Source organism: Eptatretus burgeri, chromosome 9 (assembly GCF_056783735.1).
Source record: "Eptatretus burgeri isolate ZD-2024b chromosome 9, Ebu_testis_v1, whole genome shotgun sequence".
Classification (NCBI taxonomy): domain Eukaryota; kingdom Metazoa; phylum Chordata; class Myxini; order Myxiniformes; family Myxinidae; genus Eptatretus; species Eptatretus burgeri.
The window spans coordinates 28,449,548-28,467,030 of record NC_140969.1 but is presented as its reverse complement, the minus strand read 5'-3'; the positions used below and the strand labels follow the sequence as shown (position 1 = coordinate 28,467,030).

Below are 17,483 nucleotides of genomic sequence, written 5' to 3'. Positions count from 1 at the left end.
TGCTCCATTATTAGGCTCTAGCTATTGTGAATAACTCTTCTTTTGATGTGAGACCAGGTGTTTTTCTTCTTTTGTATTTAATGGCATTTTCAGAGCTGAGGGGCTCTATATACGACATGCTCCTAAACTCAGGGTGTCTCCGTTTTTATTTATTTATTTAATTTTACAAACGGTTAATAAAACGCTGTACAAACTCTTAACCTGGAGCGATTTTCAAAATTTAAATGGCGGAATTGAGCTTAACAGCAGTGCCGACTGCAACAAAAGTATTCATTTGAAATATAATTGAAATTCAGCATTGATCGTTTTGAAGACTGATCTTTTTTTCTCATGTATTAACCGCAACCCCAACTTTTACCTTTTTTGCCGATAAAAAGTGCGGTTTTCACCGGAAAATATGGTAATTGACCTCAACATATAAATAATCACAAAAATCTCAGCTCAAAATTAGTACCTGTCCACTCCAGCACTGGGGTTGGATGGCCAGTAGCTGAGCATTGGAACATCGCTGACTGCCCGACCTCCACTGTCATGAACTGGGGATCAATGCTCACCACTGGAGTAGTAAACTCTGCACCCCCACCTGGGGAATGGGTTAAGGAAACAATAAATAGTGGGGTAATTCAGAAGAACAGTGACTCAAAATCAACAACATTCCCAGCATACATCAAGTACAACTGTGACATTTGTTACTTTACAAAATAAGAATGAACACCTAACAATATCATTGCTATTGTTACGGTTGTGGAAATTCACAGAACACCATTCAGGTTCCCCGAAAGTCAGTCATTTCGGAAAGTGTGTGTTCCAGGTTCGATTTCACCACCGATGTATAAAGGGAATTATTTGTGTGCCGGGCTGTGCATCTTTGAGTTAGCCGTTATTCTGGTCTGTCTTTTATTTCAAACAAACAGCATCTCTTCAATGACACCACAGTGCCAACCACACTGCAACCATGCCACCTCCACCACCACAACAGCATCTCAGCAACCACGCCATCCCCACCACAGCGCCAACCACGACATCTCAACCACCACGCCATCTCCACAAACACCGCCATAGGAGCCACATTCTCCAGAAGGACGACCCTCCTCTACAAACAAAGAGCCAAGCCGAACTCTGGTAGAATTTTCCCTCAAAACGACGTCAGAAAAGAATGTCGGTTATCAGACCAAAAGAGCCAAGCCGAACTCCCTGGAATTTTCCCCTACGCGTTGAGAATGAAGGGGCAAATGCCCCGGGGCGATAAAGGGGCGCGTTGGAACGCCGAGTTGGCGGTTGGCGAGTTGGCGGTTGGTGAGTTGGTGAGAGAGGCTCTCTCCTTAGGCTCTCTCCTTGGTCTCCTTGGCATCGTTGGAGTTGGTCGTTGGAGGCTCCGTTGGCAGCACCGTTGAAGGCGTTGTTGGAGGCGTCGTGGGAGTCGAGAGTTGAGTTGGGGAGCTGGTGGAGTCCAGCGGAGTGCAGGCAGAGACATCGAGGGTCGCCCAGCGAGTCACCAAGAGGGTGGCAGGTAGCCTGCTCGGTCTCTCGGAGCCCCTGCGGTCATCCCGGCTCCTAGCAATCATAAAGGCTTACGAGCCCGGTGCTTTCCTTTCTTTCTTTCTTGGGGTTTTTGCAAGAAAGTCTGTGGCGCCTTGTCTGCGAAGTAGTGAACTGACTGAGTGCATGTAGATAATAAATAGACATCGGCTGTAGGTCTTTTTGCTCGTGTTTTGTCCCCTACCCCCATTCATTGCATATGTGTACAAATAAATCTCCCCTTTGTTGAATATTCACTGCTCGTCGCGTCCCTTTCTCCATTGAACTGCCGTAATTGCGTTTGGAATAATAGCTGGTTATTAACACCGATAAGATAATCGGGTCTGACGGGGCTGGGCGATATAAAACCGCTCGGCAAATCGCAAACGGAACGAGCTGCTTAAAGCGGCTCGTTTTCGTGCAGGCTCCGTTGAGGTGTAAATCCCTGGCATTTCTGTCTGCGCGAATAATTAGGTACATCGACAATTCGGCGATCAATCCTGTCGCGCGTGGACAGAAGAGTTGGCTGATTTATGGTGTGGTTAACAACACCCGTAGCTGGGTTTGGCGTTGATCCGAAAAGCTGCTACTGGATTGCCACGTTCGGTGGGCGCGTGCAGCTGCAAATTAGCTAAAAGTGGTCGCCCGCACGCCGGAGTGGCGGAAATCCACAACAACATATTCCAAGAAAAAAATCCGAAGCCTGTGTTTAAAGTATTCTCCAACTGATCACAATTGCTGCACCTGCACATTGCAGGGAATATACAAGGCACTTTGATGCAGGAGTAAGCCATTTGGTCCAACACACACAAAAACACACACACACACACACACACACACACACACACACACACACACACACACACACACACACACACACACACCAAATTCCTGTTTAAACCTATTTACTGTTTCTGCTGCCACGAGATTTCCAGAGACTGTTCCATGTAATTAACTAGAATGACACTCGGTGGAGTGCATACCTCCACCAGGCTGAACAGTTTACATTTTCAATCCCACTGATAGGCCGGATCTCCATCCGGACCTCAAATAAAATCGAATCCACTTCAACTTGTGATCTACCCAACTCATCCACCAAGTTTTGTCATATTCTGTCCATAACATTTTGAAATATTGTGCGACATATCGTTTTTTGCCCCATCTCTCAATGGTGAAGAATCACTTAAAAAATTAAAATATTCTTGTATCGAGATCCGGATTCACATCTTCACAGATATTGATTCAATCCTCCCTTGTCTCTTGACAGAGGAGTCCGAAGTGAAGGCCCGCTGGGCCGGTTACTTTGAGCAGCTGTACCAGGCTGATCCGCCTGCTGTCGAGTTGGATATCAGGGATGTTACTCACCCTGTTGCTGACCCTCCAAACAACTGTGATCCACCTTCGTTTGTGGAAACACAGGCTGTGGTGAACCGGTTAAAATGGGGGAAAGCACCTGGGATCTGTGGCATTCATGCTGAACTTTTCAAGGCTGGTGGAAATGCTGCACTTGCGTTGTGGCATGCAGTTCTGTGCTCTGCCTGGAACACAGACATCATCCCAACTGAATGGAAGAGCGGCATTGTTGTTCCTCTCTGGAAAGGAAAGGGTAACCGCTAGGACTGCAACAACTACCGAGGGGTGATGCTGCTCTCAGTGCCGGGCAAAGTCTTTGCTTGGATAATTCTTCACAGGGTTCGCCACCATCTGCTTGAGCACCAGTGACCAGAGCAATCAGGCTTTACACCAGAGGTCAATGATTGACCGTTTCCTTGCTCTTCAGGTCCTCACTGAACACTGAAGAGGGTTTTGGCAGGGGCTGCTTGCAGCCTACGTTGATCTCTGCAAAGTGTTCGATTCAGTGAATTGGGATGCCATCTGGAGGATTATTGGTCTTTGTGGGGTGCCACCAAAACTGAGCAATCTGATGTTTGAACTATACTCTGGTACTGAGAGTGCTGTGAGATGTGGTGATACCATCTCCGACTTATTTCCAGTTGTTACTGGAGTTCGCCAGGGGTGTGTATTGGCCCCCACACTTTTCAGCGTTTGTATGGACTGGATTCTATGGAGGATGTCAGAGAGATCAAGCTGCAGTGAATTGCTTGGGAATGTCAAAATCTCTGACCTTGATCTCGCAGATGTTGTTGTCATCTTTGCTGAGACTCTGGAAGATCCTTTTGGGGGCCCTCGAGGTGCTGAATGAGGAGTCGGAGCTGCTGGGATTATGGGTTTCCTGGGTCAAAACTAAGATCCAGGCTTTTAATGACATCTTAGATGCTGCTTTCCTGTGTGTACTTGTTTGTGGTGAGGATGTTGAGGTCACGGAGAGATTCACTTACCTTGGCAGTGATATTCATGTCTCTGCTGGCTGTGAGCCAGAGGTCAATAGACGTCTGGGTCAGGCCTGGGGAGTAATGGATTCACTGGATCATGGGGTGTGGCACTGCCGGTACCTGTGCAGGCCAAATGTCCGAGTCTTCAGGTACTTGGTGCTTCCAGTCTTGCTATATGGATGTGAGACTGGGACTCTGATCAGGGATCTGAGAAGGAGACTTAATTCCTTTGGTACCAGGTGTCTTCAGAGAATCCTTGGCTATTACTTGTCAGACTTTGTGTCCAACGAGCAGTTGCTGAGAGAGACTCAAATGAGATTTGTTACCTGCATAGTCCGTGAGCATCAGCTGAGGCTGTATGGACATGTGGCTCATTTTTCTGACAGTGATCCTGCTCACCAGATTCTCTCATTGAGGGAGTCTCATGAGTGGATGAGGCTAGTGGGCCGACCATGTGCCTCGTGGTTTCAGCAGGTTGAACAGCATCTCAAGGAGATAGGGTTTGGCAGGGAAGCTGCCTGGGGGATGGCCAGACGGAGGCCCCTGGAGTACCGGCGGAAAGTGGACACAGCGACGTGCTGCTCCTGCGCATGCTCCCATACCTGACCTGACCTCCCTTGTCACACACCCAACCTGTTCCCCAAGTTTCGTCTGAATCTGTCCGTAACTTTTTGAGATATCTTGCTCACAGACAGACAGACAGACAGGAGTGAAAACGTACCCTTCGTCCATCTTTGGTAGTGGAAGTAACTACACTCTGAGTGAAAGACCAATGCCTTTCTACTCTCTGAACTCTCCTCTTCTTTACTCTTTGCACCCAGGCTGTGGCCTCTGGTCCTGCCACTCTCCATTCTGCTGATAAACTATTTTGTACTTGTTCTATTCCCTTCATTTTGTTGAACATCTCCATCAGATGTCCTTGGATCTACCTCCTTTCTAATGTATGAAGTCCTGTCTTCTTCAGCTGCCCCTTGTAGCTTAGTCTGGCTATGTCAGGAATTGATCTAGTTGCTCTATTCTGAACTCTTTTTGTGGTAGCTACCCAGCAGGCACACGACGTCAGTATGAAAGATTCACGACGTCGGGAATCGGCCGCTTGGTTGTACAACCATATCACCACGCGGTACAGCCGCAGCGCGCAGCGCGATTATCTAAAACTGTTTTTTCTGCCTCGTGTGTTGCCATGGTGACCGCTTTTCCACCTCGTGACGTGTATGGTTGTGTCTGCCTTTCACAGGAGGAGAGATCTGATTGGCTAATTCCTATTTCCGCATCACGAGCCGCCATTTGCAAAGTTTGGTTAAACTTTTTAACTTTTAGCTGTTTCTGAGTGTGGCAGAGACAATCCGCTTTAATCTGCAGAAGACTTCTGCTTTTTTAGTTAAAATTATCTTCCGCCATGATCATTTTTGGTAAGTATAATATTATAAATCGATTTTATGTCTTAGCTTTTGTTTTTGGACGTTTTAAAGATCACAGAATCCATGATGTGTTCCTGTTACTGGTGTGATGGAATCTATATCGTTACATTCAATGGAAACTCTCCCGGGCCCTTCGGGGCACTCGATCGTGGTTCGAGCCTTGGACTCGGGAACGTTCATCTGACGATCGAATCCTCTGACACCCGATTTCATCCGTTTATCACGTTTAGCTGTCGCTGACATGGCCCTGATCGTGTCGGTAAATAATCAATTCATTTTTCCGCGGGCCTGGTGAAAAAAAACACACCGGTCTGTGGTAAATAAAGGGAACTCTGTAAAAATTACTTTGGACAAGTTTAATTGGTTCAGAACCTTTTAAAATATTATCCTGGTGTGGATAATGCTTCGGCCATTCGGGTCCGACGAATTACCGCAATGTACCAAATTTAAAGTTCCACCGCCCTTAAAAAAGCCTCAATTAATATTATTTTTTATAATATATTATTTTGTATGTCCTCTTTTAACGAGTTAGGCCTAACCAAAGGCAAATGGAAAACAATTGTGAGTTATTGTTCGCTGAAAAATGTGGTTTTGTCATAAAAAAAACATTAACCCTTTGGCTGCCGACAAACTGCCGCTTGTAACAATGAAGCCTTCATTGCGGTAGTTTGTCACTTGGGGAGTTGTTCAAGTTTTTCGGTGCACAATTGTTTTCCTTTGGTAAAATGGTTATCAAAAAACATGAAAATAACTTTATATTGTACAGAATAATATTAATTGAGGCTTTTTAAGGGCAGTGGAACTTAAAATTTGTTACAAGCTGCTTTGAACACTGGTGTACTAAATTGTTTTAATTTTCTAAAATAAGGGTGATGTCCAATGCTGTGATGTCCACATACAATTTGCGTGGAAAGAATGGGAAGAGACCTTTCTGGAACCTGAATTTTTATAAAGTTGTCAGAGGTAATAAATATTGCTAAATGACAGTTTATAATGTGCATGACTTGAGCGTAATTGACATTGCAAGTCTTGTTTGATGATCATAAAGCCAAATATATTCGAAGTGGAAATTCTTATTATTTTTCAGACGGTACCATGACCAGTCAGCCAACAGCAACAGAGGCAGATGTGGACACTGCCATATCACAACATTTGAAATATGCCCCTGATCAGTGTGGAGGTGCGGGCAGGAACAAGCCCTCATCTATCTATAATTCCAGCAGTGTGTGTGTGTGTGTGTGTGTGTGTGTGTGTGTGTGTGTGTGTGTGTGTGTGTGTGTGTGTGTGTGTGTGTGTGTGTGTGTGTGTGTTGTTTCTCGACAACCACTGGTACAATCTAATTGAAACTTGCCAACTATATTGCTGAGGACCTGAGTGTGTGCCTTTTCAAGGTTTGATATTAATCAGACAAGTGCTTCCCAAGTTATGGCCATTTATTTACCAAACCAACTGCATAGGCATGGCCGATGGGGAAGAGATCCTCAGCCACGTTCCCCATTACGGGTTACAACGTATGGACTTCCGGATAGTGATGACTTACTTTATTCTCATAATTTCTCGATTTCTTATGCGCATTTATAGATAAACACAATGCCCCAATCCAGTCATCATTTACGAGAGCGAAGGAATGGCCTGTGTATTTGTTTGAAAGTTTTTTTTTTTTGCATGTACGGGCACGTACTAGTGTAATAATAATGAGTAACAGCAACATGCTGTGCCAGCCATCCACGTCCTTGATCATTAAGAATTTTCAGCATAGTTAATTGTAATGTTGTATGTTGGAAACCCAGCCGAAGTTTACATTGTGAAAATATTTACATGTACTTTTATGCAGAATGAAGTTATTTTATTTTCTTGTGAAATTAAGATTGAAAACACCCAACAAATTATTTTCTTTTGTGCTGTGGAATTATTTATGTAAGATGCATTCAAAATTATGTTTTCATACTTCATGATGTTACATTTATATTTTTGCTTTGTATGAATACACACACATAGATATATATTTGGTCTCATTGATTTGCCTGATTGTAATTCAGTTTTATATAATTATATGCACTGTTCATATCATGTCAAGTATCATCTGTTTAAGTCTTTATGCATCTCATTCTATTTATGCCCGCTGTGGGACATAACAAGTAAAAATATTTCTAAATTATATATATCATGGAGAAATTCTATCAGAAAGGTGTTTGACTTCCCAAGTGGGACCCATATTGTACTCTTTTACCAGTCATTGCTGAATTTCAACCTATTGAATGTCAACTATTATGTCGTATAGCAACATTTATATGTGGTTCTTCATCTTCTCATAATTCTTACCTGAGGTTGCTGAATTATGAATCTTGTAACAATGGGTAGTATGTCATCAGTAGCTAAAACTTTTAATTACATTTTATATAAATGTAAGTTATCAGTCAATACCTTTTATGCTCCTAATGCCCATTTAATGTATGCAAGCATAGAATTATCAGCAGTTTTACTAACACTGCATGTTGATGTTTGAGTCCCCTGGACTCTGTATAGAATTGATTGATGAATTTTGTGTGGACAGTGGCGTGAAAACGGGAAAGCAAGGGGGAGCGAAAAACACCTCAATGGATAGGTTATGAGCTGTAGTTGTGCACCTTGACACTGGTTTTTTGACAGACATGAAGATGCGAGGAAAAAACGGTATTTTTAATTGCGCTAATATATTATATTGCGAGACGCCAACCATGATGACGCTGCTAACCATCTACTCGCCTAGCGGCAGCACCTACTGCTGTGAATCTATTCATGGTGCCACCTGGTGGTCCTAGGGACTCGTATGTTCAAAAGAACATACCCTTATATTATTGTACTTAAAGGTGCCTTTGTGCAGTCAATTATATTTGAGAGAGAAGAAGCTCCACAGTTCCTCTCTGGAGCAGAACGTTCTGAATTTGAATTGTTAACTGTGCTTTGCACAAAGTGAATTTGTCAAAAAGGTATTGACGACTTTTACCCATGTGGTATTTCTTTTTATTCCCAATTTTTAGTATATATTTCTCAATTGCAATGGTATCTACTTTTATTCATTGTACGTTTGTATTTGAGTGTGCTTTTTTGGTACGAATAAAGATATTATTATTGTTAATACTGCTTGTATATTTTTGCCGCAATCATGCTCTGCGTGATACGTGATAATAAATGATTATGAATTACAGATGTTTTCAAGTTGTGGTCATTATGTGTTATTGTGAAATGTAATGATGTTGCAATACAACTTCAATGTTTTGATAATGGCACCAGTAGAACAGCGGTGCTCCGCTGGCCCCAGACCTACGGGTCGAGAGCTCCATCAAGCTGGAAGCTGAAGGGTGTCATGCACTGCAATGTTCGTTTCTTTGACGTGCAAAGAAAAGGGTAAAAACAAAAACTCCATTTTATGAACGTTGTGATAAAGTTGAAAACTAACGTCATGCTTCAATGTTGTGACAACGTTGAAATTTGACGTCATGGGTGTTGCAAATACAACTTCCCACTGACCCAATTCTGACGTCAGGTACAACCAGAACACGACGCTGCAACAACGTCAGATTTCAATGTTGTCACAACGTCAGATTTCAATGTTGTCACAACGTTGAAAACCGACGTCATGGGTGTTGCAAAAACAACTTCCCACTGACCCAATTCTGACGTCAGGATAGAACTGGCAAACGACGTTGCAACAATGTTGTGTGCCTGCTGGAAATGTTCTTTTTCAGATGTGGAGAACAAAACTGCATACATTATTCTAGATGAGGCCTCATTAAATTCCTGTGCAGTCAACACTACATCTCAACAATTGGACTTTGTTGAGTACTTCTTGTTAATTTTCTTTGTGGAGTGGAGTATTTCTTGTTGTTATGAGGACAAATTTGATGCGCTCTCTCCTATAATGCTTTTGCTCCTAAATGCTTCTCCGATTTTGGACATCTTTTCCATCTTCCCAGGTGTTTTACCATCAAAAACAAAAGAATGCTCCTTGTTGTCCTCATTTTTGCTTTCCTCTTCCAAAACAGATATGTCAGTAGGAATTGAAGAAAAAAAAAACCAGCAGTAATTAAGTAACTTCACATAGGCACTTGTAAGGAATGTATACAAACCATAGACTATATCATAAAATAAAAAAGGAATATCCGTGACGATTATGATTGCAACGTAGAGGTGTCATCTTTCTGCCAGAGAGAAGCACACACCCTGTACACTGAGTTGCGCATGACCCACGTCCATGCCAAGCATGTTGGATCCGGTGCACGTATATGTTCCTGTGTCCTCAATTCGTACAGCAACCAGTTTCAAGATCCCATTGAAGTCCTGTGCACGCTCCGGCAGCATGCCATCACTTTCACGTGTCCACACCAAGGTGTATGCTGGTAACTGTCGGCAAAGGGATCAGAGAAAACAGGTACATGGTGAGATGGTGATGATGTTATCCAATGAATAAGATAACATGAGACCCTCCCATCTACTTTATTAACAATCCTCTTGAAGAAGTTCAGTCACTCAAACTCTTTGGTCTCCCTATCAGGCATGATCTTTCTTGGGCAAACATTTCAAATTTGGCCTCCAAAATCAGCTGCTGACTGGGCACCCACCACTGCAAAGTCCTTCCTTCCTTAGCACACTTGAACTCTGTAGTTCATCTGTCGGCCTTCATCTGGCCTTCATTCATTCATTGAAGGCCTTCATCTGTAGCTTAAATGGAAGTACTACTCTCTCCTCTGGGCTTGCACCCCTGCCTCACACCTTTCTCAGCTTGATGCCATGGAAACCAAGGCCTTCAAGATTATTGGAATCTCTCACGATGAAGCTGAGTCTATGGGCCTATCACTTTCACATTGCAGACACGTCATGGTGGTCTCACTATAGTCGTCTGCATCCTTTGTGGTCTTGCACAATCTGCCCTCTCCATGCATTGCCCCTCCAGGTTTCTGCAAGGTGCATGTGGTCCACTAGCAACCCCCTTCTGGTGGCACTCCAAAATTCCAGAATCACTGCTCACCTCCACTCATTTGTTCCTCTTTTTCATTCTGCCTGTGGAACGTACTTCCAGACTCTCTTCAATCTCATTCTTCCCTCAATATCTTCAAGATAGCTGTTCAAGACAATGTCAGATCATCCCCCATCCAAAACCATTATAATATTTTTTTCTTCCCTTGTTAAAATCCCTCCCAAATTTCCAGTTGTTCCTTCCTGTGAGTTTGCTTCTGCGCACATTTTATCCTCTCTCTGTGTTCTCCCCCACTCCTCATTCTTACCCGCATCCCCCTTATTTATCCATCTGTCCTGCTGTTGACATCACCCCCCCCCCACCCTAACACACGCTCTCTTTTTTATGTTCCTTTTGTTCTGTTGCATCCTGATCCATTCTGTGTTCTAGCTCTTCCATAAGCCATCATTCTGTGGTTCAACAAAAAAAGAAATAAAAAAAATGGTGATAAAAGCTCAAGGAAAGAAAGAAAATGAAATATAAGACAACAACATTCATGATAAGAGGCCAAGCTTATAAAGTAGATTCATAAAGCAATATATTAACCATTTCTATTGAGTTGGATAACTAAATTAATGTCAATCATAGTAAGGCCACTAAAATACGCAACTTTGGTTGTTATTTATCCAATCTCAACCAAACTTTCCCGGGGCCCAGGGGTCACAAGACAGAAGTTGGAGTGACTTCATCCCCTCCCCTCTCCCCCCCCCCCACCATCCTCTCCCCAAGTAGGGTTTCTGTCTTGGGTGAACTCCAGGTTAAGGTGTATAAATCGCTTATCGTGGTGTTTCATGGGGCACACCTACAGGAAGTAAAAAAGATTATAACCACAAACTATTTTGTCAATGCTGTCCAATATCTGATTACCATGTTAAACATTCACTACTGTTGTTTAACACGAAACTGAAATAAATTTGGAAAAGCCGACGTCCTTGAGGCATTCTATGCTTATTCTGTCCACCATACACAAACGGATCTGAGCAGTCTCAACCTGCTGGGCTTCTTGGTAGGCCACTACCTTGGCCACAAGATCTTTAGCAAATAAAGCTGCTTAAAAGAGTCTTTATACATGAATGATGTTTCTCATTGCCGTCTGATTTGTCTAACCATCAGAATATATGTGAACGACATATGGACTGTTTATAACTTGTATATTGGGACCTCATATGTGACTTCTCCAGGCCATGGCTTCAAGAGTGATGTACATTCTTGCTCCTGACACCCTTTCGGCGCAATTGTGACCTTTGTTTGAAGCATAACCCCATTCCTAATGGTCATTAGCATTGTTTAATACTCGCCTGATAGACATTTGGAGAAAATTGGATGCACGCATATATATTTATACATGGGTGGTAGATAGGCTCAGAGCTGCTGTTCCGGAAACCTACCTGAAGTAAAGTGTTTAAAAACGAATCAATTCCGTCTGATGATTATAGCATAATGATAATGACATAATAATAATGACAAGTCTGAAGACGATGGTTCACGAGTGGTATTTGACGATGTAGATTGTTTCAGAAGTCAAGGATGAGACAATGTGATAGTGTTTGACCAAGTTATAAAAATTATCAACATGATGTGGTACGAGTGACAGGTTATTAGCTGCAAAATGTCGAAAACCCGAATTCGTTCAACAACTTTCAAAATTTGACCTTTGCATAACCTTTAAAGGTCACAAAACAATGTTGTGGACATTAAAATAAGGAAACAGGATACGTGCTATAGCTTATTGGAGTTAGTTCGTTGAAGAAGGTTGAAAACCCGGTTCGATTCCCACAACTTTGAAAATTTGACCTTTGTGACCTTTAAAGGTCAAAGGTCAAGGATTATGACCTTTGGTGCAAAACTTCCTCTGGAACATTCCAGGAACAATATAACGTCATATAGGCTATATGGCATTTCACACTACTCGGATTATTATCCATACTTTGATGAAATCAGTGTAAAAACAAACTTGAAGGGGGCGCCACGGGCAAGGTGTTCGAGATAGAGCAAAATGGTTTCTTTAGGTGGGGAATGACCTCAAGATTATGCATAAAAAATATTGTCACCCGAGCTCTCAAAGTTTGGGCGGTCGAATGATTTTTATGTGAAAATTCGCAATTTTCTGAGTTCGTGACCTTGTGAGCATGACCTTCTTAACCTTGGGACGAAAATGAAAAATCGAGCTCCTTGGGGCTATGCAGGTGCCATTGGGCAAACCAAATACTGAAACCCCTGCCAGATTCTACAAACCCCCGAGGAGAAGATGCTAATTGAAATCGGCTACCCCCTAAAAACATAATTCGCAATTTTCTAAGTTCGTGACCTTGTGGCCTTGACCTTGGGACGAAAATGAAAAATCGAGCTCTGTGGGGCTATGCAGGTGCCATTGGGCTAACCAAATACCGAAACCCCTGCCAGATTCGACAAACCCCCTCGGAGAAGATGCAAATTGAAATCGGCTACCCCCTAAAAACACGTTTTTTGGGCGTGGCTCCGCCCATAATGGGCGCACCACGCTCATTTTCAGGAAAACACAACTAGATCATGATATAAACCTCCCACCAAAATTTTGTCAGGATCGGATCAAAACCCACGGAGCTATGCTCGGGACAGACAGATAGACACACAACAATAACGAATATAGTGGTCATTTATTTTTTTCGTGAAAATATTTTTTCGTGAACCAATATTGCCCTCCAGATGCTTCATAGGGAGTGGGTGTTTCTGGAGTTCAATGTCCTATAATAAATGGTACACACAGTCAAGATGGAAAGAGATGAATGCTGAAGCAAAGTGTATTAATTATCGTCTCACCTGACTGGTGGCAGTACAGATAAAGGTGACTGTAATGCCAGCTTGTACTTGCAGAACAGAAGGCTCTTCAATGTGTACTTCGATAGGCCTGGGAGGTGCACCTAGACCGCGTGAATACGCAGGAATGAAAACGTGAGCAAAGTAGTACAAGAGTACAGGTATTGGCAGTGTGACAATTTATGTAAAAACGAACCACAGTGTAATCATCAATGGACCCTTAATAAACCAGCATAAATAGGACGATATAATACTACTCCTACCACCACAATCACCACTACTTTTCTTAAATGGCCCCAATTTTTAATGACCCACACAACACCAAAATAGCTCCATTCATTATTGCCTGCCAATTAATGATTGGAGCTATTTTGCCAAGACGTCCCCGGCTAACCCCACCTTCTTGTGGGGTCGGCCAGGGACGTTTTTGTCTAAGTCTTTCAAGAACCAGCTGGCCAGTCCTGACGGTCCATTAAAGGTAGCAGGAATTTGTAATTTCTTTTTCATGATGCTGGTAATATCTCTCCTAGTCTTAGTGAGGAACACCGTGGGGTCTTTAGCGCACACCAATAATGCCAGCAGACATGACGCCCTGTTTAGCGTATATCCAAGGGATGGCACCCACATTGATGTCTGGCCTTGCATGTGAAACACCAGAATGACAGTTTATAGCGAGGCCAAGATACAAACCCAGGCGAGACAGCTTTGAGGTGAGTGTGCATATCTTTTAGGCTGCCACGCCAAATTTGCTTTAACATTAAAAAAAAAGTGTTTTGTTTGTTTGTTTGACTTCTATGTGCATTTGAACCGCTGCACAGAATGAGTTATAAATTGCTGGCTGTACTCGGGGTTTTGCTTTTAGGTGGTAAAAACAAAACAAAAACAAACAAAAAAAACATACTATCATCTTCATCTTCTTCTTCTACTTCGTCTTCATTTAAATACTCCAGAGCAAGATTTAATTATTTTGGATACCAGATGAGTTAGCATCTATGTATCTTGAACAATATGTAAAGTGGGAAGTCAAGTTGACAGATTATAATGATATACATCACCTGGTCATTGATCAAAATCAAAAAACAAGTTCATGAGCCAAGTTGGGTGGTAAGTACCACTTGGAGGGACAAAGAGATGTATAGGCAGTTTTGTTCACCTTGGCAACCGAAATCAGACACAACATGATAGACCTTTGAACAGAGTCGCTTTTAGTCTTTATCAACCCATTTTTAGTTCCCTGTCAAACCATTGTGTTGATACGAAACACATGGGTAAAAGGAGTGTTTTGTCTTTTAAAAGTGATTTTTTTTTTTTACTGATATGATGCAATAAGGTACACACAGTAGAATATAAGTTAGAATGCAAGTTACAGATGTCAATGAGACCCCATGTTTGGAGCATCATACTTTCACACATCTTTAGAGGTAGAACGTGGCAGGTATTGGCAAAAAGCTGTATTCATGTCTGTGAAAATGAATGTATATTCATCATTTGGTGTAAAAATATACACAACTGATCCACACAACATTACATTTTATTTCTCTCATTCTGTCTTCAGGTGGTTTGAAGATTGAAAGAACTATTTAGTTTTATTTGTAACAATGGTGGTGAAGGTAGACAAGAGATCTTTTATATAAAAAGAGTGGTGGTGTCAGAGATGATGGGTCATTGAAAAGGACCTGAACTATTCCATCATGCATCAATCACTGTACTTGCTGATGAAAATCCCAACTCCAATGTAAAGGCCCGGTCACACCTTGACGTTTTAGCCAACGTATGCCGATTTTTGAATTTTTTTTCTAAAACGCTGGCACATGTTGAATACGTTATGGGTAAGTTTTGATAACATTGAGAGCACGCTGAAAAACACTGCCATACGTCGTTGTACGTTGGCTTTAAACGTTGTACTTTTCGGTTGTCCTCAAATTTTTTCATGCTTGAAATTTCACGACGTATGCCAGCGTATGACTCACACATTCCGCTACGCTGGCCACAAGTTGTATGCACGGTCTGCGACCGTTGACAGACGTCAACACATGCTACTTGTAAGTTAATCATGAGTTGAGACACGCCGAGGTAATGTTTAGCGTACCCGAAACTTATTTCTAACCTATGATTAACGTGTTGTTGGCACGTTACGCGATCGTTGCCACACATCGACAGACGTTACTTTTAAGTTACTCATAGGCTGAAAGACGTCGGTATATTGGATCATCCTTGCGTCAGCGTCCACGGCCACGGCCAGGACACTTATTTGCAGCATTCTTCAAACTTTTCTTCGGCATGACGAGGATGTTCACACTTCGATGTCTAGCTTGGCTATGATTCCAATTGTCCATCGGCAGCGTCTATTTAAAATAGTCGAGTTTGAGCGTTTTAACACGTTCAGAAGAAACGCTTCAAATTTCCAAACCCCAGCGTCAAAAAACAAAGGCGAGTGACAGCAATTTAAATCGTTCATTGTAAACAATGAAAATAGCAGAGTGGTACCGTTTAAAAGTCGGTGAGTGTAAAAAAAATCCAATTGTTGAGCGTAAGCGTCTACTTTCAATAGTGGGGTTTGAGCGATTTAGCACGTTCAATAGAAACGATTAAAATTTCCGAGCGCCAGCGTCAAAAAACAAAGGCGAGTGACAGCAATTTAAATCGTTCATTGTAAACAATGAAAATAGCTGAGTGGTACCGTTTAAAAGTCGTTGAGTGTAAAAAAAATCCAATTGTTGAGCGCAAGCGTCTACTTTCAATAGTGGAGATGCAGCCATTTAAATCGTTGAGTGGCAGCCTATGAACCTACCCGTGGACACAAGGAGGATCCATCATAACCCACACCCTCCCCCTCACACCCACCTACTACTGCCAACATGAACAAACTACGACTAATACTAATACTAATACTGATACTGATACTGATACTGTTACTGCTGACATGGACATCGACTTAAAAAGGAACTCGAAAACACTGTTGGGTTCCCCTTTTATGAATACCATTTTTACATACCAATTCCCAAAACCGCTGGGAACACGTCTTTATATGGCAGTTGTAACCTAGAAACACGTTCATTAATTTTTTTTGTCGACCAGAAGACGTCATTGGAATACGTCTACATACGTCGATGTGTGTTGGGACTACGTAAAGAATTGGTTCAAAGCACGTCAAACATAAGATAGAAATAAGTTTCGCGTAAAAAAGACATTACCGCGACGTGTTTCGACTTATGAGTAGCTTATAAGTAGCCTTTGTGGACGTGTGTAAGCGTCCACATATCGTGTGTAAAACTTATCCCCATCGCATGCGGAGCGTGTGTCATACGCCGAGTACGTCGTAAAATTTTGAACATGTTCAAAATTTCTTGACGTACTCTACTTACTACGACTTATGATAGCGTACTTTAGCGTTCTACTCACGTATACCAAACTTACTCATACCGTATTTGACGTGCCCCCAACGTTTTAGACACATTTTTCTTAGGTCGGCATACGCTGGCAAGATCACCAAGGTGTGACCGCGATGTTGTCACTTCCATTTCTACGGCAGTTATGATTCGAATCGTTGTGTGTCAGCCTTTTAATAGGCTACGTCACAACATCGTCGGCGATGCGTGCAACGCGCTATGCCTAAGTTAGACTATCGTTGGGCATCGGTTGTGTAGGCCAACAACAGGTTCAGCATTCGTTGGTATAAGTTATCTATAACACAACGAAACGTTCTGTGTCCATTACTAATATGTTATGCATACGACCAACTCGTTATGAATACGTCCGAATCTTAAAAAAAAAACATCAAAAGTTCAACATCAGCCAGCGTTTTACATACATTTTAATACGTTGTCATCGCTGGCTAAAACGTCAAGGTGTGACCGGGCCTTAACTTCACCCAAAGACACCTCAGGGGCACAACCGTGTCCCCCCAGGGAATGATGCTACTTGCAGCCATGTGCTGCTTGTGAAAGTAGAAGAGCGTAGAAACATTTAATCTTGGAGGACCCTAATCAGAGCTGCTTTAATTCTGACAATAGAGCTATACTGGACAGTGCCAACACTACATGAGAAAAGGAATTACCAAACATTTCCGACCATCGGAAGTGATGTAATTCATTGAAAATGAAAAAGGCGCTTGAGACAATTCACTCTGCGGGGATTGATTCTAGCGCGGGCTCCCAATTGGAGACCACAATACTAAATAAATCTTCCTGTGTGTTGACATCATATTTATCCTCAAGAGTATGTCACTAGTCATCTGCCACCATTCTTTCACTTTCAAGCTTCCATTTCCTGTTCTGTCCCTCATAATGAGCTCCTTTTGGCGCTGCACAGTGCACATGCTCCTCACATGGCTTCGGTATAGCGTATGTAGTCTACCTTTTGTCTCATACAGATTTTCATATGCCATTACTTTTTCAACCTGACAGGCAGCAAAAGCCC

The 17,483-nt window shown here is 42.5% G+C and overlaps 2 protein-coding genes across 13 annotated transcripts in view; one reads left to right on the top strand and one right to left on the bottom strand.

Moving 5' to 3' along the window:
* The window catches only part of LDLRAD2 (low density lipoprotein receptor class A domain containing 2), an 814,009-nt gene that overhangs the window by 190,434 nt on the left and 606,092 nt on the right, over nucleotides 1-17,483 (top strand). The gene's annotated exons all lie outside the window — the stretch shown is intronic.
* HSPG2 (heparan sulfate proteoglycan 2) overlaps nucleotides 1-17,483 on the bottom strand; it is a 399,834-nt gene that overhangs the window by 100,055 nt on the left and 282,296 nt on the right. For all 11 annotated transcript variants that reach the window (XM_085894498.1, XM_085894501.1, XM_085894505.1 and 8 more), the window contains 3 exons: nucleotides 13,068-13,168; nucleotides 9,475-9,655; nucleotides 455-583 (listed from right to left, as the gene is read on the bottom strand). In XM_085894498.1, coding sequence (XP_085750624.1) covers nucleotides 455-583; nucleotides 9,475-9,655; nucleotides 13,068-13,168 — 411 coding nt within the window. The remainder of the gene's footprint in view (nucleotides 1-454; nucleotides 584-9,474; nucleotides 9,656-13,067; nucleotides 13,169-17,483) is intronic.